Source organism: Biomphalaria glabrata, chromosome 1, assembly GCF_947242115.1.
Source record: "Biomphalaria glabrata chromosome 1, xgBioGlab47.1, whole genome shotgun sequence".
Classification (NCBI taxonomy): domain Eukaryota; kingdom Metazoa; phylum Mollusca; class Gastropoda; family Planorbidae; genus Biomphalaria; species Biomphalaria glabrata.
Genome location: NC_074711.1, coordinates 55,424,403 through 55,444,357, shown reverse-complemented (window position 1 = coordinate 55,444,357; position 19,955 = coordinate 55,424,403). Strand labels below are relative to the sequence as shown.

Genomic DNA, 19,955 nt, shown 5'->3' with positions numbered 1-19,955 from the left:
AGTCATCACTACAGTGCAGCTAGGCAACATAGGCTATAACTTTTTTCAAAAGATGTCTAAGATATTGAGCGTGTGATAAGAAGACTCAATGTATGGCTAACAAAGTCATTGTCGAAGCAAATTCATTAAACCTCAAATCATACTCATATAGCATCTGGCTATCTATAAATAGTTATATTCTTTATGTGTAGGATTAAGGAAGTATTAATATGCTATGTGTTAAAAATGTATGTGATAATTTTTCTGCACATATCAGATTTATAATCTCTTTGGCTTGTATTCCTGTAACACAAAGTAATTGTCAATATTTAGTTGACAACACTATGGCGTCCTTCGCGCAATATGGCGTCCTTCGCGGAGCTCTTTTTTTTTTATCTCACGTTTTTCTTTAAGCCCCTCATTATGTAGCCCGCACTTCTAATCCTTTTCTCTCTTTTTCTATGTTACTTTATTTTCTTGCTCCAATAATGTGGACTGGATCTTAAAAATGAAAACGAAAGAAGGAGAATAGTGCTGAGAGCAAGTATTATTCAACTGTGAGCTCTATGTAGGCCTATATATGGACAGTATAGAGCAGGGCTCTCAAACACAAGTGGCCCGTGGAACTTTTTTGTGTGGCCCGCGGCCACTTCCGCAAATTAAAAAAAAATAGATAAAATTTACAATGACCACATATAAGCCGTGAAATGATTTACAACTCCACAAATAAAATAATGAGGTGTCACTGTCGCCCACCGACCGCTTAGGCTTTCAGCAGAAGTTAGAACGGTGGCCTGATTCTAACTGCTGGCCGCTAGCGAGTCAGCGACAAATGTTCAACAGCAACTGATTGCCGCTGCAAAAGACTTTGTAGCATATTCCATTGCACTGAACGAGTCTACTGGTGTAACAGACACCGCATACTGTGCCGTATTTAATTGTGGGGTCGACGAAAACTTGAACATTGTTGAAGAGCTATTGGACTTACTAGCCATGAAAGGAACGACGACTGGACGCGACGTGTTTCAAGAACTGGAAGCTTGTATTGACAGATGTGGGCTACCGTGGGAAAAACTTGTTTCAGTGGCTACGGAGGTGCACCAGCAATGTGTTCAGAGAAGGTTGGTGTTGTTGGATTAATGGTAGAGAAACAGAATCAGCTCAGCTTGGCGGGACCTTTTGCAGCCATACACTGCATTCTGCACCAAGAAGCACTCTGTGGCAAAAGTCTACAAATGATGAACGTGATGGATGTTGTCGTGAAGACGGTGAACTTCATACGTGCACGGGGTCTCAACCACAGACAGTTTGTGTCATTTCTAGATGATTAAGAAACGGAATACGGAGAGTTGTTGTATCATTCGGAAGTCAGATGGTTGAGTAGTGGAAATGTGCTGCAGAGATTTATTGAACTGAGACGGGAAATAGCATTGTTCATGGCGATGAAAGACAGAGACATACCTCAGCTCAGTGACCCAATGTTTTTCTCGGATCTTGCTTTTCTTACTGACATTACGCAACATCTCATTGCACTCAATTCACAACTACAGGGCACAAAGTAGCTGTTTACCGTGATGTTTGACCGCATCAAATCTTTCAGATGCAAGCTGACTTTGTGGGCCACTCAGCTGGCAGATGGAAACCTGGCTCATTTGTCTTTTCTACAGAGCATTATGGTTGAACCACAGCGCCTGAAAGACTACGTAGACATCCTCTCCAGACTACTGGAAGATTTTAAACACCTCTTTCAGCAATTCACTGCTCTCGAACCACAGTTTTTCCTAGTTGCCACTCCGTTCGCAGTTGACGTAAAAAACGTTCCAGTGGAAGTCCAGATGGAACTACTGGACCTGCAGTGTGACACTGTTCTGAAGCAAAAATATGCTGATATGGCGTTCCAGATTTCTACCAGTTTCTTCCTAGAGAGAAGTTTTCCAAACTTATTCTGCGCAGCTGCTAGAATTCTAGAGATGTTTGGGAGTACGTACGTTTGCGAACAGTTTTTCTCCAGAATGAAGATCAACAAAACAGCATTACGATCAAGACTGACTGATGAACATCTGAGAGCAACTTTGCGACTTGCTACTACATGCGACTTCAGGCCTAACGTCGATAGTCTGGTCTCTGCCAAACGCTCTCAGCTGAGTGGACAGAAACATGAGTGACGAGCTAACTGCAGTTGGCCTAGTAATTATATATATATTTTTTTTTGGGGTGGGGGGACTACAGTTTCTGCTTTTTTTATTAGTGACAGAGACAACGTCAACTTATTTTAGTAAACTGAACTGCCTGTGCATGTAATAAACTACACTAAATGTAATTAATAATTATAAAAATTTTATTTTAGCATTAAACAGCAGTGACAGTAGTGTTCGTAAAATTTAATGAAAAAACATTCTCTTTTCGTGGTGCGGCCTGCTGACTGGTTGTTACTTCCCACTGCGGCCCACAGGCTGATATGAGTTTGAGACCCCTGGTATAGAGGGACTTCTTATGGTCTGACAGTTACGCTGTGCTGGGGGACGTACGTTTGCCAAAAGCAGTCTTTTTTTTGTGAGCTAAAATGTGGTCAACATAACAGAGGTGCGCACGGAAACGCTTTAAAGACCAGCTTAGACACCAACTTGCCTTAGCTGACAAAAAAGAGAGCACCTGGTTGCATGCGGCTTCAGAACGAGACATCTGGAGGTCACTCACAAAAGCCGCGGAATACATATTTGAGACCAAAAGAAAATCCGCTACCGAGGACAGATGCAGACGGCAAAAAGAACATCTTAATCGACCACCGGCAGACAATGGTTATGTTTATTATTATTATATTAAACATGCTTAAAAGGAGTCAGCTATATTAATAGTTCTCTTGCTACACATTCTCCGACCGAAGCAGACGACAATACTATTCTGTATATATCGAGAAAGGGAGGCAAATCTTGCAGTATTGAGAGATGTGATAATAATTCTGCGTTTTTTTTTCACCTAAAAATATATGTGTTTAACACGTGATTCTTCAAGAATGAAGTACGCGATGTCTTCAGTACATCTCACCCTTCAGGCGTGTCTTTGTTGAGTTTTTAGCGCTCTGGTAAATGTCTCATCGTGTCCCTTCTCTTGCATCCAGCTCTTGCATCCAGCTCTTGTAACCAGCTCTTGTAACCAGCTCTTGTAACCAGCTCTTGTATCCAGCTCTTGTAACCAGCTCTTGTAACCAGCTCTTGTAACCAGCTCTTGTATCCAGCTCTTGTAACCAGCTCTTGTAACCAGCTCTTATAACCAGCTCTTGTAACCAGCTCTTGTAACCAGCTCTTGTAACCAGCTCTTATAACCAGCTCTTGTAACCAGCTCTTGTATACAGCTCTTGCATCCAGCTCTTGTAACCAGCTCTTGTAACCAGCTCTTGTAACCAGCTCTTGTAACCAGCTCTTGTATCCAGCTCTTGTATCCAGCTCTTATAGCCAGCTCTTGTATCCAGCTCTTGTAACCAGCTCTTATAGCCAGCTCTTGTATCCAGCTCTTGTAACCAGCTCTTGTAACCAGTTGTCTGCTCTGGACTGAATGGTCGTGTTGTTAGTGTTTAGGAGGTTAGCTTTAAGGTCATAGAATCGAATGATGTGAAATGGACCTGTGGTGCAGGAAGTCTGGCTCAGGTTTCCTTCCTTTACGTTGTCTTTCTGCTTTCAAACATGGCCTTTGCTTGGGAAGAGGGTAGGGGGCGGTTTGTTGTTTATGTATGTCGATGTAATTGTTTAGAGTCTATAAAAACTTTGTCTTTTTCCAGGGACTCAAGAGACAGTGTATGGATTAGCTCAGTTGTGTCGAAGTAGGTCAAGGTCGGCAGCATTTATCGCTCTTTCATTACTTATCATATACTCAGGTAAGCAAAATAGCAAAAAGTCTTAGAGTATACAAAATGTAATAGGTAAACTATCAGCTACCCAAGATTTAGCATAAGACTCCTTCTGTATCTCTCTCTGTCCATCTCTCTCTCTCCGAGTCTTTCTGTCTCCCTCTGTCCCTCTATTTCCCTCTTTCTCTCTATCTCTCTCTGTCTTGTGTCTCTCTTTTCCTCTCTCTCTCCCTCACTCTCTCTCTCTTTCTGCTCTTTATCTTGAAGAAAAGCGAGTCGGTGCTGAAATCTATGCAAGGTTATTGAAAGAATATCAAATGTTTTCAGCACATGTTGTTCTAAATGTATCTTCTATCCTTGAGGGAATTAACTCTCATTAACAACCAGATCTTCTGCAGCACTGTCTTTTCTCTCTCCCCCTACCCGGTCCCCATTTCTTCCTTCTTTTCCAAGCCACATAAAGCAACAACAACAAAATCTAGACAAAACATTTTTAAATTGTGGGCGTGCATTACACCACAAGCTATAGATCTTATCAATCTGAAAGCTCCCTTGACAAAGAATATCTTTTTTTTCTCTTTTTCTTTCTTTTTCAGCTTTGCTCTCTCTCTCTCTCTCTCTCTCTCTCTCTCTCTTAAATACTCTTTGTTTCGCCATCATTTCTTTGTCTTTTACTTCGCTCTCAGCCCCCTCTCTCTCTAGTTCTCTTCTCTTTCAATATGTATGAGGCTTGTGTGTGTGCACATTTATTGTTATAATCATTTTGTTTAAAGTTCGAGATTATTGTCTGCCTGACCACCACCACACTTTGTGTGTATTGCTCAAGATGGCTTTGTCTATTCTGACTCAGATTCACACTCACACAAGTTATTGTCAATATTGAAGAATATTATTGAATTAGGGTTAAGTAGAGAGAGAAATATTATTGTTGTCAAATACAGAATCTAGGAAATGATTGTCCTTCGCTTGTCAATTTTTTTTATTTTATCATCTTACAAGGTCAGAAGTTATTTGAAGATGGCTCAGTCATTTTTATTGCAGTCATTGTCACTTCATTGCTACTTCAGTCATTGCTACTTCATCATTTTGACAGAAACAGGGGCTGCCTTAGGCCACTTCAACCTATGCGGCCGCAGTGAGCCCCACACTTTGATAGGCCCCGAGCTAATTCTATGTGTACATTATTAAATTAAAGTTATTATTACAGGGTTTCCGCTGCCTCTGATTTTCCAGGAGCACCTGGAAATCTCCTGAAATTGCAAAATATGCGAAAAAGTCATGAAAATCTGAAAACTCCTAAAATTCTCCAGACAAAAAAAAAAAGTCATTTTGGGTGTCATTCAGTATAGATAACGCCAATCCTACTCGCGATTAAAAAAAAACGGCATAGTCAGCTTTCATTTAATAAAAATGTAATAATAGAGGAATTTTTTACCAAAACATGAAGTTCCAATACTTTATTTACTGTTTACTTTAATAATCACTGGCATATAAATATAGATAAAAATCTATCTCGATCTTTCAAAAAAGAATCAAAAGCGATATTTTGCTAGTCGATAGTAGGTCCTAAATCTAAAAGGCAGATCTGAATGATTTTCGGCTTTTTGATGAAAGACTACCATCTACTAGAGTTGGCTCTTAATGTGACCGTGATTTGGTTCTTAATAAAATTAGGAATAAATTGCAAAGACGAATTAATTTTCTAGTAGAAAATCTTAATTTTCACTTAGCTTATTATCCTTACCAAGACTGGGCGCCGCGCAATCCATTTCGCATAGGACCCCGCAATCTGTAGGGCCGGCCCTGGTCAGAAAGCCCCATGAATAATGGAGTAGACAAAGAGGTTATTTGAAACTAAGTAAACTTCCACATTCACTCGGTTAGCGATTTTCAAATATGGAGATTTGTCGTGAGTGATTTACGATTTTACAGTCATTTGTCAATGTAACAGTAGCTTAGTTAAGAAATCAAATACTTTTCCTACAAAACACACACACACCCAAGAGAAACTCAAAGTACAAGTTACAAAGTAACTTGCAATAAAACGTTACACAATGTACAAATACACTTTAAAAAATTATAAACTTTTCACACAATTTGTGTGTGTGTGCAGGGCCGGTCTTAGGCCACTGCAAAATATAAAGTCTTAATTTTCACTTATTATCCTTATCACAACCCAAATTAGGCCCCGCTCAATCAGTTTCGCATAGGGCCCCGCAAACTGTAGGACCGGCCCTGTGTGTGTGTGTGTCAGTGAGGGAGTGAGCGGCAAATACGAAATCTGATATTAAATAGAATGCTTCACTTTTTAGGCAAAGTAAATTCGCCTATGCTTTATAGATATATAGAATGACTAAGACTAAGTATGAAAGGCCTATTAGAAGTTTATTTGTAGCATAAGTTTTTAAAAATAATCCTTCTATTCGTCAGTATTCTGAGCAGTTTTGTCGTTTCTTAAAATGTTTCATTTGTTTTAATAACTAGTCTCTGTTTGGCATCCTTCAATTTTTTTTTTGTTGTGCTTTAGATACAGAATTTAAGCTGTTCTCTATTGTATTATATGAACATTGTAACAAGTATGGTTCAACAAAGCACTTGATCTATTTCATAGGCTTAGTTAAGCTATCGCTGCTAAATATTGTGTTTTTCCATCAGAAGTCACTAACAATACGTGACTTGTGCTGATGAGAAATAAGAGCAAGTAAATTTATAGTATAGAAGTAGTGTAGTAATAATCGAAGTAATTAGGAAAATTTCATCATATTATATTTATGAGAAGTCGACGAAGATCATGTAGACCTTAATTCTTAGACAGTAGGCCCTATAGTCAGTAATGTGTTTTGTACTTTCTTCTATTCTGTAGGATTTCAAATTATGTACATGCCAGTGGAACTAAATATTGTAAGTTTATTTAATGGTTCTTTTTTTTTCATAAGTAAAACAAAAATATATCCCATGCATATAGATCTAAATCTAGATTATTATAAATCTACCTTAGAGTGTAAATAATGTAGGTTGTTTTAAGTGTGTACACTGATTTCATGTAATTGTAATGTTTTTAAGATTCATTTTTATAATTGAAATTTTAACATTTTTTTATTTATTTTGTCCCCAATAGTGTCAAGATCCGTCCAGGACTAAAGATATCAACTTTCAAAACATCGATGACAACATTACAATCGTCACAATGTACCTCAACATTGGAACATTCACAAAAACTTCTTTGTTGTTTTTCTCCAAAGAATCTTATGCCACTGTCCTCTATAGAAACTGGCTTTTCTCTTGGGGCAAGCTCAACAACCGGGTGATAGCATTTTTTGATGATGATGATTTTATTGAACAGTTCAGGTAAGTCAATGAAACAATTATTTTCTTGACAATTTTTCTAAGATCGATATTCTTTAGTGCATGATTAGTTTATTATTCTACTCCAAAATTTTTTATTTTAAATCTTAAGATGTTATTAAATTAGCTTGCAAGTACAATATTTTAGCTATTCTAACCTTATTTGATATCTAATTTAAATTTTTAAAAATTATATTTGACATATCTTAGGCACCTCTGCGCTGTGTCTTGTGCACCTCTGCGCTGTGTCTTGTGCAGACAAGTCTAAACATAAATAATAATCAAATAGTCAAATCAAATTACACATGCTAAAGGCAAACAATACAGAAATACTTGAAGCCGATGAACGATGTGTAATAAGGCGTTAACTAAGTAATGAAGGGAACTTTTGAATGTCCTTAAGCTAAATATCTACTCTAGAAACTAAATCCATGTCATCCATGGCTTACCACAGTTTTTGATACATGTGGCTTATAGCAATCCTTGTTTGATTCTCACATTTCACAAATGTTCCACTTTATCTTGCAAAGGAAAAGAAAAAAGGTTTCTAGATGGCTAAACAAAATTATGAAGAACATGATAACAGCACACTTTCAAAACTCCAAAGATTATATGTGAAACAGTATTTTTAGACAGTTTATCTGCGAACTTTAAAGTTAATATACTATTCAGGAATTGACTGCTAAACTCCTAGTAATTGTATCATAATAGTCTTCTATCCTATGACCTTCAAAAGAAATTTAAATTAGAGTGTTATTTTACAGACTGAAACGAGCACATCTTCCTGAAAGTTTTACAAAGATTGTGAAAATATCAAGAGACCAACTGCCAGCTTTTCAACAGAAAAAGAGGGTAGAGGAGATCATACAAAATCCTAGTTTTTCAATTTCTTATCCACCTGATTACACATGTACAATGAACGCCAAATATGATGCACTTCAAATGGCAGTCAACATGGAGGACATTAAGACTAAATATATTGCTTGGATGGATATAGGATTATTCAGGTAAAGTTAGATCTACATAGCATTCTTATTTGTTAAAAATTTTAAGTGAAATTGTTACTTATTATTCTATATTGTCTATAATTTTAGCAAAGTATTAATTATATGATGTGCACCATACTATATAAACTGTCTCCCTTCACCTTGCTATAACTGGAATTTCACATTCAGTGTAATTAACCAAGACCAATCATCATAGTAGGCCAAACATCCAGACCTGTGACTTGGCAACAAACTATTGGTCTCAGACCATAGGTTGCCATGTCACAAATCTGTGTTCAGGCTTACTATGATGATTGGTCTTGAATTAACACTGCTGTAATAAATATAAATAAATGTTGTTAGTTTTAAAAAGTGTATTTCTACTTTCAGAAATGTGCAGAGGACACATTTTATGAAATCTGTCAGCTCATGAATCAATCTCTTACCTAACCTTCATTAATTAACTCTTTGAAATGAAATAAGTTGAATGGCATTAATGAAGAGAATCTTATTGTATGGAGTAGACAGAAAAAAATGAAAAATGTATTGTCTAATTAACATTTCACATTGTAGATATTAACTTTTACTTCTAGCTGCCAGTGTCAGCCACTTGCAATATTCTTGCACTTTTTTTTAAATTTACGTTGTTATTAATAACAATGAAACTAAAAAAGTAAAAAGTTCCCTTTTCAGACTTTACTTTCCCCAACTAATGTCAGGTCCCCATTAGAGCTGGGTGGACTCAGAGGCCCCCAAAGATCCCAAAATTAAGACCATTTTAAATAATCTAAAAAAAAATGTTTTATTAAGTTCTGTTAAAAAAAAATTTAATCTTCGCTATGTTCTTTTAAGTTTTATTCATTTATATTAAAAAAAGGAAATGAAATTTTTTTTTTTTAATTTCAAGGCTTCTTGTGAATGTATATTGTTTTTACTCTGTTAAAGAAAACTTTTTTCCCAATGATTCATTTTATTGATCTCTAACTTTCAGCGACAATTCATTAAATGATGGCATATTTACCTTTCCTAGTGAAACTAGAACTCATCATCCATCTCATACTGTAATAATAATAATCTTTATTATCCGTAAGGAAATTTGTCTTACAATTTGTGCATTACACCAAACAAAAAAACATTATAACTATAAGAAACCAAAGTGTACATTCACACCAGACTCACTCATAATTTACATGTGACAAAGTTTATACCAGATTGTTCTTATTTAATGATTTGATTGCCAGGGGAACAAAAGAGTGTTTGTGTCTGTTTGTCTTTGCTATCGGTGTCTTGTATCTCTTTTGTGATGGTAAAATCACAAAGTCCTGACACAAAGGGTGATTCTTTATTTCGAGGATCTTGTTAGCTTTTTTATAGATGTTTGTCTCAAGCAACTGCCCAAATGGGGTTTGTTTTTTGCCAATGATTTTGCCATCAGCATTTAGGATTCTATAAAGTTTATTTTTATTTTTAATGCTCAGATTGCCATACCAGGCAGTGATATTGAAACTTAAAATATTGCAGATGTGAGCGTGATAAAACATAGCCAAGGCCTTTTCGCTAACATTAAACGAGGACAGTTTTCTTAGTAATCATAATCTTTGCTGCCCTTTTTTGCTGATATAATCAGTATTTACAGTAAAATTTAGTTTATTGTCTGGGATAGTACCAAGGTATTTAAAGGTTTGCACAATTTCAATAGTCTCTCCAGCTACAGAAACAATATCATTTTCCTTCTTGTCCCTACGAAAATCGATTATCATTTCTTTGTTTTTTTTTTACATTTAATAATAAAAAATTATCTTTACAGTATTCTTCAATGTGTTCTATTTCTTTGAAATACTCATTTACGTCTGAGCTCTCTGAGAGCAGGGCAAGAAGAGCCGCATCATCAGCGAATTTTGTGAAGGAGCAACAAGAACTATCAGATTGAAAATCATTGGTGTACAAAATGAGCCACAATGGCGATGTCACAGCCCCCTGGGGCGCCCCTGTGTTAACTATGCGTTCATTAGATATAACATTGTTTACCCTAACCCTCTGAGCTCTCTGGGTCAAAAATTCATTAGCCCATAGTATTATGTATGGACTAATCTGCAACGCTTTCATCTTTTCAATGAGTAAATGAAGTTGTATAGTGTTAAAAGCTGATGAGAAATCAATAAAGAACAATCTTACATAAGTGTTCGGTAAGTCCAGATGTTTGTAGACACAGTTTAAAATATTTAGGATGGCATCGTCTACACCTTTACCCTTTTGGTAAGCAAATTGTAAAGGGTCTAACTTATTACAAAGATCATTCAGAAGAAACATTTTAACCAATTTTTCTAAACATTTAGACACAATGAAAGTAAGTGAAACAGGTCTATAGTCATTCATTTCCTTCGGTTTGGAAACCTTTGGCACAGGTACAATTATAGATGACCTCCACACAGGTGGTATCTCATGGTTTAGTAATGAAGTAGAAAAAATGTCTTGCAAAGGTTCAGCTAGTTGTTCAGCACATTCTTTTAAGATTCGCCCTTTTATTCCATCAGGCCCACCAGCTTTCATTGGGTTGACGTTTTTGAAAATGTTACAAACTTGCTCTTTAGTAATCGCTAATTCTAAACAGTTGTTAACATTGACATCTTCAAGGGCTTTGAGTCTTAGATAATTAAAATCTTTCATGTTGAAGCGACAATAGAAATCATTTAACTCATTGGCCAATGCTTTTTCGTCTCATGTAGCAAGATTATTTTTAATTTTGACTTGTGCTCCTGCCATTTTGTTCATGATGCCCCACGCCTGTCTCATGTCACTTGTATTAATTGAGTCTTCCTGCTTGGTGCGGTAGTTTCTCCTCCCTTCCTCAAGAACGACGTTAAGATTTCGTTGAGCAATTTTCCTTGTCTGTCCATCGCCACTCATAAATGCTCTTTTCTTTTTGATTATTTCCCGTTTTATTGTAGCACACATAAATAATGTAAAGGTCTTCGTATTATAGACAACATTCTATAATAGTGCCACATGTTAAATAATGTAATGACACTCATTTATTTACATTATTGTTTGATGGACAAGAAGACAGCTTGATTACACAATACACCTGAGGTTTTTATTTAAGGTTTTAATTCCATTTCATTGTTTAGTCCACCTGAAGAGAATTAGAGTTCCATGTTCTTTAAATATTAGTGTAGATGGTATATATTACAAATATATACATATATATATATATATATATATATATATATATATATATATATATACAGTGGGAGGGGGAGAGAGAGAGGAGGGGGGGAGAGAGAGATAATGAGAGATAACAATACTAACATAAATACAAGAATTAAAAATGACAAACTAATCTAAAAAAAAAAGTTTTGAACAGATAGGTCTTAATGCTCTTCTTGAATGTAGTGAAGCATATTGTCTGTCTGAGTTCATTGGGGAGTGAGTTCCAAACTGTGTAATTAGAATTATTTTTAACTCAATTTCATGCTTTTAGCTTTCTCAATACACAATGATCCTATCACTTGTCTGGACCAGTTGGGAAGGGGGGTGGAATGGGGTATTGGATAAATGTTACCATAGATGCTTTTTAAATGCATTTTTAAAAAAGTTGTAAGACTTGAATTTGAACTCAAGGGCTCAAACCAATTCACTAACCACTGTGCCAGCCAAGTGCCTAATCAACTAAACATTCTTATTATTTTTACAAAGCTCATACTAAATTCCCTTGAATAAATTTCCTAGTATGAAATCATGAAACCTTTTCATTTGTTAAAACTGATGCATTTATTGTGAATCATTTAAACTAAAATTGTTCTTAAAAAAATATTGAGTGGCATCTGAATTTAAAAATGATATAGAGAAAGAAATACCTGAAATGTCATATTAAAAATCCAAATAAGTTGCATCATGTAATTTTAATTATAAATTAATTTTTACATTTATTTCTCTACAAAAGTATACTAATCCCCCCCTTTTCCCAAAAGACTATTAGATGTAGTGGCAATTTTTTTTACTATCTAAAATGTACTTTGCAAAAATTATTAAATTAAACTTAATAATTGCTATATTTCAGGCGGTTACAAAAGGATGATCCACCATTTACTCTAAAAGTACCTGCTGATTTCAATTCATCAAAGCTTGGTTTTTCTGAAGTGACCTCTAGAAAATGGTTATCAACATTAACACCTAAAGAAATATACAAACAAAACATAGTTTGGGTAGCTGGTGGCTTTGTATTGGGTGTTAAGCAGGTAAGAACTTACTATGAAATAGCATCAGATAAAGTAAAATGACAGTCTATATTTAAAGTATGCATTTTTTTTCTGTGTGGTTTATCTGGAGTATGAACTTGAATTAATTTTCAATCCTTCAAAGTCACCTTTTTCAATGTTTTCAAAATTAGGACCTTAAAAGAAGTTAGCATTATGTTTTTGTCAATTCCTTTGATAAAGGCATTATGGAGTGTTAAATTCCTTTTTCTAGACTAACCCAGATTTATCTATGTCAATGTTTAAAAATTTATATTTATTTCATTTCTGTAGGTGATTTCTGAATTTATAGTTGCATATAGAAATACAGTGAATGAGTTATTGGCTCAAGGCTTAGCAGATACTGATCAGCAAGTTATTGCATCAATGTACTCTCCTGAAATGGCCTGGAAGCAGAAAATTGAAATAATGACCTATTCATGCCCACGAGGCACTTTCAACCTTTATGGGCATGCTTACTTGTACTTTTGTCTGCCCTACATATGTAAAGCCAGTGCTGAATGTAAAATCAAACCAACAGGTCATTTAGAAAACTCTAATTACTTACATATGACTAGCAATTACGTTAAGTAGACATTCAAACTGCTTGTGAGGTTGGCATTCACATTTTAAAAAAAAAACTTCAAGGATTTATTTTGAACTAGCAATCACAAATAAAACATAGACCATAGGGCCTATTTTATCTAACAGAACTTCAAATCCACCATTCTCTCAGCGAAGAATGAGGCATCAAAAAATAACACATAGACCATAGGGCCTATTTTATCTGGCAGAACTTTAAATCCACCATTCTCTCTGAGAAGAATGAGGCATCAAAAAATAACACATAGACCATAGGGCCTATTTTATCTAACAGAACTTCAAGTCCACCATTCTCTCTCTTTTGAGGCATCAAAACATATATTAAGCACTCATCCAAATGATTGCTATCAATATTGTTTAATGCTATGAAACATGTTGAACCATGTTGATCTTTGAGTGTATTACATGTTTTATCAAGGTGACAATAGTTGCTCAGTTTTTTATATGTGTTTATGTAAATAGACTGGTATTTCAACAGGAATAACTGTTCCTAATCAACTGTACATTCTTATTATTTTGTACATTATTTGTTTTATACTCTTTCCTACTTTATGAAATATTAATGTATGAGATCATGAAGCCTTTTTATTTGTTAAAACTGATGCAATTATTGTGAATCTTTTAAATAAAAATTGTTTTTAAAAAAATCTTGAGTGGCATGTGAATTAAAAATGATATAGAGAAGACTAAAATACAATTATTTTATTACCATCATCCTAACTGCATAAAGTTTCATATTAAAAAGTCAAATAAGTTGCATAATCTAATTTAAATTATAAATCGATTTTTGCATTTATTTTTCCATAAAGGTATACTAACTACCCCCTCCTTTACACACCCACTTCCCAAGAGACTATGAGATGTAATTTTTTAATTTTTTATGAGATGTAATTATGTTTAAAAAATATAGATGTATAATATGAATCACTTTTCATGCATTTGAAAAATTTAAAGCTTTATAATTGTGATAAAGTTGTATATACTTAAATTTTATAGATGTAAAATCTATATCTTATTTTGTGGTGTGAAAATACCTTTTTTTTTTTAGTTCTTTCTTAATAAAACTTTAATACTAAGAGCTCTGTCTGCAAATCTCTAGTGTGTAAGTTTTAATTTACATTATTAGTTTGTTATTTGAAGAAATAAATTCCTGATCATTTAAATTTATTGTTATTATCCTCATTATTGCATGTTAGGTTCCATGGATATAATTGTGGTAGATTTAACAAATTCCATCATTGACATAGGAAATTTGATGACACTAGGTTTGATTACCTAATTATGTTCTTTCTTGCCAAGTTGAGCTTTTTATACAATTCAGGAACTGTTCAACTTTGTGTTTCCTTTTTCTTTCTGCCTGATTGTTTGAATTAGTTAACTGTGTTTCAATCCAGTATCAACTGTTAAGTGATAAGCAAGTAGGCTACAATTGACAGTCTGATGAGGCTCGTGGCTATTAAAAAATATATGCCTGCTGTCAAAGTCCCACAACTCTGATAACCTTCTACATAAGACCTAGAAGTTCTGAGTAATCTATCTTCATTCCAACATCTAGCATTATTTTACTTAGTATGCTGTATATTGTACTAAACAAAATGCTGTAGAAAAGGATCAGGATAAATTATAGTGACTTCAAATGTGTTTAAACTTAGTTTAAAAGATTTGATAGCAAACTATTTTATCCTTTGCTAATGATTTGATCAATGCCCATAAGAAAATATTTTGTAAATTGAAAAAAATGTAGAGAATTAAACAAGTTAGTATAATAGTCATAAAACTATTTGAGATGCATAAAACTATTTGAGATTACTGTGTTAATTTAGTTAATGTGCATTTCCTAAACAAACAAAATGCACTTCCAATGATCATCACACACACACAAAATGAGATTAAGCTCATTTAAAAAATTCTAAGCTGACACCCCTAACATTTAAATGCCAGATATATGTTTCTATAGCTAATTGCATTGATTTTTATAAAACATTTTCTTTATTCATACTATAACAAATGCTTAGTCATGAGTAATCATTTTTTTAATAGACATCATTGTTGTAAATACCTATGTTATTATTTACTTAATTCCCCATTAAATTGTTATTTAATCATGCATCTTTTTTATTTAGCATTATAGCATTATTCTTTTGAGAGTGGTTATTATTGCAGCAGACCTACCAAATAGTGTTATTAATAGCATTTCAGAAACTGTATGACTGTATCCCTAAATTAAAAGTTAAAAATATTTAAATATCTAAAATGCATAGTATAAAATTCAAAGTTTCAATACCTCCCTGTTATATGCTTTTGTAAATGTTCAAATTGTATTATTCTGATAGACTGCTCAGTCCAACGTTTAACAACTGGATCAATTTGTTTTTTATTTATTTTCTCTGCTAAACAAATGAATCGCTAATCAGCCTTTATATATATATATATATATATATCTTTTGGTATAACATTGTGAGCAGTGTGCAATATACAGTTGTTGATCAATAATTATTTTCTTTTTTTTCTTAATGTAAATGTTGGTTTATGTAATAAATGTTTATTGATGTTTATTGGGAAATAATGTGTATTGCATTCAACTTATAATGAATGATGTTATGCTGGAAAAACAAATGTTGTTATTGAGAAGCATAATGTTTCATATGAACAAATATGCATCAAATAAAACATAATACAGGGGTAGTTATCATAAAGATATGCAGAAACAAGTAAATAAATCTTAAATATATACCATATTATCTTAAGTTGTTTGTTAAATAAAGCAGCACATTTTTATATCATTGAACATAGAAGTGTTTCTACCATCAATGCATTGATTAAAGTGATGTCCAAAAAAGTTAGGCCTTATTCAAATTATAAAAACATAATTTTAGGCAATCTATTTCATCATACTTAAGACTAAATGAACTGTGATTAAATAAGTTTTTAAATGGTTGTTTTAGTTTCAAAAATATTTATTTTAAAAAAAATTGTTAAAGTATTTTTTTACATATTTTTTGCTCCTTGGGTTAAGATTAACTCATAAAAGAATTATTTCCTAATGCCATTTAGCATGAAATGGAGTTCTTGAATGCTCTAGCAAATGAATTAAACAACAACATTTTAAAATCATCAATTAACATGATCAATTAGATGAATATATATATATATATATATATATATATATATATATATATATATATATATGTGTGGATAATAATCTCTTTTTTTAAGAAGCACCTGTAAATAATAAAGTAACTCTTTGTTTAAAATTATTTAAGTGATAAATGTTTATTCCTTATGTTTTCAACTTTCTAGCCAATATTAGGTGTACTTTATTGTGTCATAAGACTGGAAACTCTTTCTACAATTTTCAAAATCTTAATAAGGTTTATATTCACACCATATATATAAATATATATATATATATATATATATATATATATATATATATATATATATATATATTTGGCCTGTAATGAGCCTCATAGCTATATATGAGTATTAGTTGGAGCTTCCTGCGAGGCAGCAGAGCATGATGGCATGTTGATTTGAACCTAGTTGTCATTGTAAATTGAAGCCTGTAATTACCAATGATATTTATTCTGAATGACTTGTTCTTATGAAGGTAAAAGTCACAAAGTATTCTTATTCATAAGTGTTACAAAGATTATCTGCATATAGCATGTATATGTGTACATTTTTGTTTGAGGAAATGTAAATTTTTGTAGGTCTGTTTGAGATTAAGATTTAAACATGTCTATTATTTGAAGACAATCTTTTGCTATATGTTAGGTCTTAAAACCCTAAAAATCTTACTCTAGTATTGTTTTTATTTGTTCCATTTCTTTTTTCTTGAAATTTAATTACCTGGTTTTGTGTTCTTTAGTCAATTGATTTTGCCAACTTCTTTTCTAGATGTCCTTATTTTTTTTTCTTTCTTTTTGTATTGCTGGGCAATAAAATATTATATTTTGTATGACACCAAAGATTGTCTTCCAGGACAAGAAGTGCACAGATAGCACCAATTGTATGCCTGTTCTCATTAGGGCATTCTAAAAGCTCATCTGCTTAAAGTGATCTGTTTGAGATCTCTCATCTCAGAAGTGGTACTTTGTGATCTTGTGTTTTACTGAAGGCTTAGAGATGACATTTGTATGTATAAGTAGAAGCTAAAATGAAGCTCTTTGATTTTGCAAGCTAATTGCATATGTTTTCTGTGTTTAGTTCCTATCTCTCTATTGCAGTAGATATTGATGATTTAGGTCAAGCTGTCTGGTATTTCATCTTTTTGTACATGCCTCTTTCATTTCATGAATTTTCCTAACAATATTTATAGTAATATTTATAGTCAAGGCTAAATTCCAGCAGTATAACAGGGTTTGAGCTTCACAGCTTACAAACAGGAGACATCTTGACATTTTATGTTTCCATTTTACAAGGTACCTAAGTATGTCGTATAACAACAATGGTTCATTTCTTAGAGCAGTGTTTCCCAAACTGTGTTCAGCAGAACCCTTGTGTTCAATGAGGCTGAATAGGTATTCCACAAACTACTGGAATAATTAACTAGTTAACCACCACATGAATTAATCTCTAAAAAAAAAGTGTTAGATAACAAGTTTGGGAAACACTATCTCACAATGAGACGAAAGCCTGGACATTAGCTTAGGTCAGATGACATCACCCATACATTAGTTCCTCCCTCTCCAAAAGTTTTACAGTTTCATAGTAAATGTCCCCAAATGTAGCTTTTATTGCTTTACTTCTGTGTAATATGTGATTCGATCTTCAATGAATATGTTATCTGTGTTCATTAGTTTTGTTTTCTATTTGAAAAGATTGGCCTACAATAAACATTTCAACATTAAATGTGATCTCTCTCAATTTTAGTAGAACACTAATAGTGAAATGTTTTCTGTTAACTAATCTAATGCTAAGCCAGTGTGTTCATGTCAATTCCATCTTAGTATCATCTGTCAAACTGTAGATCAATAAAATATTGATTTTGAAATGCCAAAAAATGTTAAGTCTCTTTTTGTTTTGTTATTGTTTTCTTCATTATGTTTACAATGTATGTGGGTGCTAACGTTTGTGATAAGAGGACATCCAACATAGAAGATATGTGGTTTCAGACTTGTTTAGAAGTAAATTTATCTTTGAAAAAAAGATAAGTCCTATTGAGTGACAATTGGTTTCTTTATTGTATGATTTAAATTGTTTCCAAATTTAGTTTTTGTTTTTTTTCTTTTGTAGATTTTAAAAGTAATTAGGACTGATCTTCAGTTTTAAAATGCTGCTTTTGTCATCATTAGTCAAAAGTAATTTCAAAAACAGCTTTCTATTGTTGTGCTTAAGTGACCACAAGCTCAAAATAACCAATTTGAAAGAAGAAAAAGTTCTCAATCTATGAGGCAGATGATGTAAAGATCATCTGTTTCTGTGACCCATGGTTAGCAAGGGTGTTATGTGGTCAGCACAATGACCAACCACTTTTCCCCAACTAAAGATCCCCTAAACCTGGGACCCTTAAGTTCAGAAGGCAATCACTTTACTACTCAGCCATCATGCCTCCAATTTGAAAGAAAGATCTATAAAAAAAAGTTGAATCTCAGTGTATATATGAATGATAGACTTGTAATGTATGAACAAAATTTGACTGTTTCTTAAACAAGAAGCAATAAAGTACACAAAAAAGAATCATCTAAAATGATGTTAACTGTCACTATAAAATATTAGCTTTGTAAGGGAACATGGCGTTATATCAATGATACACAAACTTTCTTGACTCTTTAATTTTTTTTTACAGTGTAGCCATTACACTCAGTTAAATTAATTACATATCAGCTAAAACTACATGCATGCTCTTACTAGCACAGCGGAGAATGCCTGACATCTATTGGCTTTCAAAAGGGACAGAATTCTTACATAGCTTGACATACATTTAAGTCCTAAAAAAAATAATTAAATATTATGCTATTAGAAGGTAGCAACAAATAGTTGAATTTGAATATTATAATGGAATTTTAATGAAAAGTGAGTTATCTAGTTGATGAGAAATAATTTGATGATAAAAAGAAACCAAGTTTTCAATCTTGAGAGAAAATGTCTACTCAAAGCCCTTAACTAGGGCCTATACATTGATATTTATTATGAATTTATTAATCCAATTTGTCAAAACCTTTTACTTTTGATTTCCATTCCTCCACCACACACCAGAAATATGTCCATGCCCTCTTGCCCAACTAGCCCTGTTATGTTCATGCCCTCCTGCCCAACTAGCCCTGTTATGTCCATGCTCTCCTGCCCAACTAGCCCTGTTATGTCCATGCTCTCTTGCCCAACTAGCCCTGTTATGTCCATGCTCTCCTGCCCAACTAGCCCTGTTATGTCCATGCTCTCTTGCCCAACTAGCCCTGTTATGTCCATGCCCTCTTGCCCAACTAGCCCTGTTATGTCCATGCCCAACTAGCCCTGTTATGTCCATGCCCAACTAGCCCTGTTATGTCCATGCCCTCCTGCCCAACTAGCCCTGTTATGTCTATGTTCTCTTGCCCAACTAGTCCTGTTATGTCCATGCCCTCTTGCCCAACTAGCCCTGTTATGTCCATGTCCAGCACCAGATAATTTCCTACATTTTTGAGTGGCTGACTAAAAAGTGTACAGGTCAAATAAAATCAAGAAGGGACAGTTAAGTGATGTAGGTTCGATAATTATAAAATTATCTTTTCACTTTAAGCAAGACATCTTGTAATTTGCTTTTTATAAGACTCCAGACTGTTGTTACCAAAATGACACTCTTTCATTTGAGAGAAATTAAACCATAAATGGGGAGGAGACTTATAGAAATATTTTCTGCAAACATCTCTGTGAAAAGCCTACTTAGGTGAAAAGACATCTCTTAAATTAATGCTTAGATTGCTTAATTATATAAAGTTAATAATGTTTATTTATCTCTCTCAAATTTGGAATTATAACTGA

The 19,955-nt window shown here is 33.6% G+C and overlaps 1 protein-coding gene across 9 annotated transcripts in view; it reads left to right on the top strand.

Moving 5' to 3' along the window:
- LOC106078699 (uncharacterized) overlaps positions 1-17,998 on the top strand; it is a 104,914-nt gene extending 86,916 nt beyond the window's left edge. For all 9 annotated transcript variants that reach the window (XM_056044964.1, XM_056044957.1, XM_056044971.1 and 6 more), the window contains 6 exons: positions 3,755-3,850; positions 6,687-6,724; positions 6,942-7,171; positions 7,933-8,175; positions 12,215-12,392; positions 12,684-17,998. In XM_056044964.1, the coding sequence (XP_055900939.1) occupies positions 3,755-3,850; positions 6,687-6,724; positions 6,942-7,171; positions 7,933-8,175; positions 12,215-12,392; positions 12,684-12,983 (1,085 nt within the window). In that variant the 3' untranslated portion in view covers positions 12,984-17,998. The remainder of the gene's footprint in view (positions 1-3,754; positions 3,851-6,686; positions 6,725-6,941; positions 7,172-7,932; positions 8,176-12,214; positions 12,393-12,683) is intronic.
- Positions 17,999-19,955: the final 1,957 nt, after the last annotated feature.